Below are 7,538 nucleotides of genomic sequence, written 5' to 3'. Positions count from 1 at the left end.
TTGTCTCTTGAATTATAAAATTTATATTTATTGTAGTGATTATTTGAATTTATTTTTTTCGCCCTTTACCTCTTTAAATTTAATTTCTGACTTCACCCCGTGTATGTGTGTATGTACATATACATACATATATATATATGTGTGTGTGTGTGTGATATTTATATTTTAATTAGTATACACTCTCTACACAATGAGCCACGTATTAGTGGGATCTCAAAGCCCACACTCCACAGGTCTTTGGAGGCAACCTTCCAAATACTATTAATGCAATATCTCTGTATATCTATCTAATTTTCGTATGATGGCACTGGTGTGTCTATTTGGTCCATCTACCCCGTCTCATTCGCCTACCGAGTCCTCCCATGATTGTGACATTTTGTACGCATCCGTTAGATGAGCGACGAAGGATTCAACACTCTTGGCTGCAGAAAACACCGTCTCTAAAATATGTCATAGTTTTATTATTTACTTGATTAGTTTGAGGAGTACTGTCAGCTGTTAATAAAAAAAAAAAATTGTAAGGTGTGATGGATTTTTATAATTTTTTTGTTTTTTGTTCGATGGAGTCGTTTTGAAGTTAGAGTCCTGCAGAATAGAAATAAAGAAAAGTAGAATTCGTCAAATTTTTAAGTTGAGATTGTCATACTTCATGTGAGAAAATTTTCGGTTTAAATTGACAAATTTGGGTGCAAAAACAGTTTTATTATCAGGGTTGTAATTTTTTCTTAATTTTGAATCTTGATAATTCCAGCTAAAAAATAAGTATATCAATAAGTTGATTTGAATGAGAACCTGATCAGTTAAAACATATATGGATGTGACCACACAATGCACACCAAGTTTGATTCTCAAAATATGGTTCTAAATTTGATTTTTCTATTTTCAGAATTTCTCAAATTTACCTTTAACTTAACATTTATTTAATTATTTTATAATTAGACAAAATAATTTCTTATAAGAAGGGTTTTAACGTAATAAGTCATCAATCGGTCATTTATTAACATTTAAGTTTTAAATCTGGTTTTCTTTTTTTTTTTTTTTTTTTTTTTTTTTTGAGGCCACTTTAAAGCAATTTTGTTTCTAATTTATTCAAAATAATATAAATTATATTAGGAGTTGTTCTAAAATGAATTAAAAAAATAATTATATCATTACTGCAATGATTTTTATATCATATATACTGTTATATTATACTACTCTTATACTACTTTGTCATAATAATATTTTTGTTTATAATAATATAATTTTATGCTTAATTGTCATCATATGTATAAGGGTCATTTTTGTTAAAGAAAAACATTGAACACTTCATAATGTGTTCGTATTACTTTAAGATAATCGCTTACACTTCTTTTTAAAATGTCAAAAGGTGTCAATTTAAATGTTGGCAAAGTGTCCAAAAAGTATGACTAAGTATTTAAAATAATAAAATGTAATTTTTATTAATATAATTTATATATATATATACATGAAGTGTCGTTATAGAAATATCAAAAATATATATTGATACGAAATATTCTACTATATAAGAATTTCAAATGACATGAGGACTCAAATGGTATAGATAAGGAATAATTCAAATTCAAATGAGAAATAAGATAAGGGTAAGGGATTTATCCTCCCAAAAATCTGTATAGAATCATAAAAAATCTCGGGTTATCATATATAACGACAGTTACCATTCCATTCCTATAAAAAGGAAACGATATCATTTTGGATCAGGGAAAATCTCCATTCAACAACTATTACCATTAATGTCTCTATAAAAAAAGTGATCGGTCAACCTAAAAAAAGTACTAACTTGACCGTCGGAGTACACCCGGCCGGCATCATGCCGGTCACCATTCCATTCCTATAAAAAGGAAACGATATCATTTTGGATCAGGGAAAATCTCGATTCAACAACTATTACCATTAATGCCTCTATAAAAAAAGTGATCGGTCAACCTAAAAAAAGTACTAACTTGACCGTCGGAATACATCCGGCCGGCACCATGCCGGTCATCACTTCTCTTGTCTCGCAGAAATTGCCAAGAACTCCAAAACATACAGATTCTTGCATATATATATATATATATATATATATATATATATATATAGCACCATCCTTGAAGTATCCATGCTGGTGACGCCATCCTTTCATGGAAACTTCCTTTCCATGACAATAGAAGTCCTTCCAAAGACTTCATTTTTGGTGTGTCAATGCTGGCGCTCTCTTTCCCCGTGTTCTCATCTCCGATAATAATTAATTATAACAAGCTAATTGACAATACTTTTTAAACTTTGAGTTGCTCGTTTTTGACTAATACTTTTTGACTTGTAATTTGAAAAGATTGTAAAGGACAAAATATTATGGTGTAATGAAAAAAAATAATAATAAAAAAAATAAAAAATAGCATGTGCTTGAATTTATGCGTTAGAATTTTTTAGTCAAGATGGGCTTCACTTTAATACATCGGAGCATTAGAAAAATCTCGAGTAAACATTTTTGGTAATTTCATACCGTTTAAAAATAAATAAAAAATATATATTTCTATCCAATAGGAAATCATGCTACCTTTGTTCTTATATATATGCTAAAAGAGAGATGAAAAATATAGTAAAACATTCAGTCCTTCCCTCTAGACTGAGGAAAGACAAAGCTAGATCTCATCATTCTTAATTACTTAATCCAGAGAGAGAAAAAGTATAAGAATTTCAAATGACATGAGAACTCAAATGGTATAGATAAGGAATAATTCTAATTCAAATTCAAATGAGAAATAAGATAAGGGTAAAGGATTTATTCTCCCAAAATTTGTATAGAATTATAAAAAGTGATCGGTCAACCTAAAAAGGTACGTCATAAATTTCATATGTAATTCTGATCGGATATTGAGTCGTCAAGTACTAACTTGACCATCGGAGTACACCCGGCCGGCACCATGCCGGTCATCACTTTTCTTGTCTTGCAGAAATTGCCAAGAGTTCCGAAACATACAGAATCTTGCATCAACATATATATATATATATATATATAGCACCATCCTAGAAGTATCCATGCTGGTGACGCCATCCTTTCATGGAAACTTCCTTTCCATGACAATAGAAGTCCTTCCAAAGACTTCATTTTTGGTGTGTCAATGCTGGCGCTCTCTTTCCCCGTGTTCTCATCTCCAATAATAATTATAACAAGCTAATTGACAATACTTTTTAAACTTTGAGTTGCTCGTTTTTGACTCATACTTTTTGACTTGTAATTTGAAAAGATTGTAAAGGACAAAATATTATGGAGTAATGAAACAAAAAAAAAAAAAAAATAGCATGTGCTTGAATTGATGCGTTAGAATTTTTAAGTCAAGATGGGTTTCACTTTAATACATCGGAGCATTAGAAAAATCTCGAGTAAACATTTTTGATAATTTCATACAGTCTAAAAATAATTATTTAAAAATATATATTTCTATCAAATAGATAATCATGCTACCTTTGTTCTTATATATATATATGCTAAAAAGAGAGATGAAAAATATAGTAAAACATTCAGTCCTTCCCTCTAAACTGAGGAAAGACAAAGCTAGATCTCATCATTCTTAATTACTTGATCCAGAAAGAGAAAAAGGCCTCATAGCTTAGCAAAGGAAGCATCATTTTCAGATATTATGTTTTTTTTACACTAGTTGCGAGACATCCTAAGATACAAGTTGTATCGTGTTCTTATTAGTTCAAAATAAACGGTTAAATTTGTATTAAAAATGTCAAGAAGTGTCGGTCTATATATTGACAAAGTGTCCCAAAAAGTACCGACGAAAAGTCCAAAAAATATCGTCTAAACAACATTCAAAATATGGACTTCTACAGTTATCCGCTGTCACCATCCTTTCATGGCAACTTCCTCTGCATAACAGTAGAAGTCCTTCCGAAGACTTCATTTTGGGTGAGTCAATGTGGGCTCTCTCTCCTCCGTGTTCTGATCTCCAATAATATCACAGAGATGTGGTGTCACCATCCTTTCATGGCAACTTCCTCTGCATAACACTAGTATGGACTGAGATAGCATGTGCTTGAATTTCTAAGTCTAGATAGGTCTCACTTTAAGTCATTCAATGCATTAGAAATTCTCCAATCACCATTTTTGATAATTTCATACAGTCGAAAAATAATTATTTAAAAATAAATAAGTAAATAAATAAAATATATGTCTATCAAATAGATAATCGATCAAGTTACCTTTGTTCCTATATATACGCTAAAAAGAGAGATGAAATATATAGTAAAACAATATTAGTCCTTCCATCTAAACTGAGGAAAGACAAAGCTAGATCTCATCATTCTTAATTACTTGATCCAGAGAGAGAGAGAGAGAGAGAGAGAAAGGCCTCATGGGTTTGCAAAGGAAGCATCTGCATAGGGTGTTGCTATGGTTCTTAGCAGCAGTACTACTAGCAGCAGCAACAGAAGCATCCCAAACAATTCGATCCGATTGTGAAGAATATTGTGGGGATGTAAGCATTCCATACCCGTTTGGCACAAGAGAGGGCTGTTACTTGAATGAAGTTTTCCTAATAACTTGTAACCACAACTTCACCCCTCCCAAACCACAGTTACGAACCTCTGACATCGAGGTCCTAAACATATCCCTTGATGCTCAGGAATTGCGCATTTATACTTCTGTAGCCCGTACTTGTTATGACTCCAGCGGCGGGATAATTAGAAGTAGTACTGCCTTTGTTCGTTTAAATTACTTCCCATTTTCCTATACCCGTAACAAGTTCACTGCTGTTGGTTGTGACACCCTTGCACACGCCGTAGCTCTCCAAGGAGACGACCTTATAAAGACTGGATGTATGTCATTCTGTGCTAGTGCAAATAGTTCAAGTGATGGGGTTTGCTCCGGTATAGGATGCTGCCAAAGCCTCATCCCGGAAGGACTTTTGATTTTTAACAGCAGCGTTCGAGGCCAATCTAACCGCAGCAGGATATGGGAATTCAGTCCATGCAGTTATTCTTTTCTGGTGGAAGAAGATGCTTATAACTTCTCTACAGCCGATCTCAGGGGTCTGCAAAACACAAGTGTTGTTCCCACTGTGCTGGACTGGGCAGTTGGTAATCTAACATGCGAAGAAGCTCAAAAGAACTCATCCAATTATGCATGTCCAAAGCAAAGTGTCTGCAATGAGTCCAGTAATGGTCCAGGGTATCGCTGCAACTGCCCTCAAGGTTACCAAGGAAACCCTTATTTACCTTTGCCCAATGGTTGCCAAGGTATTTTTGACAAGTAAAAACTTTTTTCTGATGTTGCTCAAAACTTCTTTTGTTATGGTCATGCTTTATTATCAGTTTCATCATTTTCAGATATTGATGAATGTGAGGATTCAACCCTGAATAACTGCACCAATAGTTGTCATAACATTCCCGGCAGTTATAAGTGTTCGTGTCCAAAGTGGTATAAAGGGGACGGCAAAAGAGATGGAGAGGGTTGCACTATAGACCCATTATTATTGACAAAGGTGTCGCTCGGTAAGTCTCTATATTTTTACACTGAACAATAATTGCTTCCAACCTTATCAATAGAGAGATAACATTTCCTTACAGTTGGGGCAAGAGATATATATGCAATACCTGTCTTTTTGTAATTTTGAAAACTCCCATGTTATGCATATAGGGCCCTAACCTTCCTTAGCTTTCGGTTGCAAGCTAGGGCCTAGCTTCAGTGTATTTTTTTTTTTTTTTTTTTCCAATAAATGAATAAGGTGTATGATTTGATCATTTTTCATTTGACCACAGTTAATCTGTACAACAGTGTACTTATAATTGCCATCATATTGCTTTCAAATAAGGGTAATTTTTAAATAAAAATTGTTAACTATTATTTGATATTAATATTTTAAATATTAAACTCTCACTTTTAATTTTTTGTTCCTACTTCAAATTATATTGAACGGGTCCTGGCTGCTTGGACAGTCTGGCTTTGGCTTGCTGGTGTTGCTGCTAATGGTATCACCACTAGCAACAAAGACAGCGGTGAAATTTTAGGAAGGCTCATTGCTTATCTCATAATGTACTTCCTCTAGTTTAATGTAGTACAATGTATATAGTACCCCTTATTTATTGTTTCAAGTATCTGAGTTCTGTTTAATTTCAGTGGAAATTATTGTTGTAATTTGCGAAGTAAAAAACACATGCAGGTGGCGCAATGAAACAAAGACCACGGAAGAGTCTGCTTTGGAAATTACATAGTTGTCTTCCCTCTCAAAGAGTCGAATGTAGATGGCATCAAGGTAAATTGGATAGTGACAGAAATAAAAGTGCAAAGAACAACATTTATTAGGGAGTAAAAGTCAAAGAGAAAACTCATAGGATTAAATATGTCCATTTTGCAAGCATTGTTCAAACAGTGCATATTACGTCTCCTACGTACAAAAAAAAAATATAAAATTGATCAATTACGTCCAAGATTACGCATTTTAACTAGATCTATTTTGCAAGCATTGATCAACATTTCAAGATTAAGCAAATATGCTTACCGTGCATATCACATGGTTCACACCCCTCACGTGTCAAAAACAATCCTAAAGTTTAAATTTGTGCAAATAGGTTTAAACCTTAATTTGATTAAATTACCCTTACTGAATCATTTTATAAAATATATAAAAATAAATAATTTTGTAAAATGACCGAAAATGACACTATTGGAGGACGATCCTCGTGTGCAAAAAAACACCCGAAAGTTTCAATTTGGTGCAAATAGATTCCTCTGACAAATTTAAACCCTAAGTCGACTAAATTGGCCTCACTGAACCATTTTATAAAATATATAAAAATAAATAATTTTGTAAATTGATTGAAAATGACACTATTGGAGGACGTCGGCAATGGACAAATAAAGATAAAAATAGTATATATAAAAAATAAAAGTATAAAAGAAAAGTAAAGATAAAAATAATAATAAAAAAAAACAGAAAAGAAAAAGAACACATCATATTATGCATGTGGAGAGAAAAGCCTCAGCAATGAGTCCAATAATGGTCCAGGCTAGGGCATCACTGCAACTGCCCTCAAGGTTACCAAGGAAACCCATATTTGCTTTTGCCCAATCCCTATGGTTGTCAAGATACTTTTGACATTAATTTCATGTTTGGCTAAATAGTTTCACGTAATTAAAACATTCTGTATGCATGCTTGCTTATGTTGCTCAGAAGTTCTTTTGTTATGATGGTCCTAATTAATTATTATCTTTTTCATCATTTTCAGATATTGATGAATGTAAAATATCAACCCTGAATGATTGCACCAATAGTTTTTTTTTTTTTTGAAAGTTAAATTGAATATTGCAATAAAAGGGGAAAGAAGCACTGTCCCAATGAAAGTGAGCCAAAAGCTAACAGGGCCAATGATACAGAGCCCAAAAGACTAGCAGGCCCAGTTGGCCAAACAAAACATAAGAATGTTGATCAAGGCCGTTACAGGCGACAACAAATTTTTCGGTAAACATGGAGCACTCTGCTTCCAAACAGCAAATTCATCATGCTGTGCAATTCGATGGTTTTTGTGGAGGA

The 7,538-nt window shown here is 33.1% G+C and overlaps 1 protein-coding gene across 1 annotated transcript; it reads left to right on the top strand.

The window, feature by feature from the left end:
* Nucleotides 1–4,246: 4,246 nt before the first annotated feature.
* On the top strand, nucleotides 4,247–5,841 carry LOC132273360 (wall-associated receptor kinase 2-like). The gene is made up of 2 exons (XM_059774324.1): nucleotides 4,247–5,244; nucleotides 5,335–5,841. Exons 1-2 carry the CDS (start codon nucleotides 4,362–4,364, stop codon nucleotides 5,529–5,531), a joined length of 1,080 nt encoding a protein of 359 aa, XP_059630307.1. The 5' UTR covers nucleotides 4,247–4,361; the 3' UTR covers nucleotides 5,532–5,841.
* Nucleotides 5,842–7,538: the final 1,697 nt, after the last annotated feature.

Source organism: Cornus florida, unplaced genomic scaffold, assembly GCF_030987335.1.
Source record: "Cornus florida cultivar Cherokee Brave unplaced genomic scaffold, ASM3098733v1 CherokeeBrave_3.0.0_Hap2_Chr09, whole genome shotgun sequence".
NCBI classification, from domain to species: Eukaryota; Viridiplantae; Streptophyta; class Magnoliopsida; order Cornales; family Cornaceae; genus Cornus; species Cornus florida.
The sequence above is the reverse complement of the archived record's forward strand: the minus strand, read 5'-3'. Positions and strand labels throughout refer to the sequence as shown.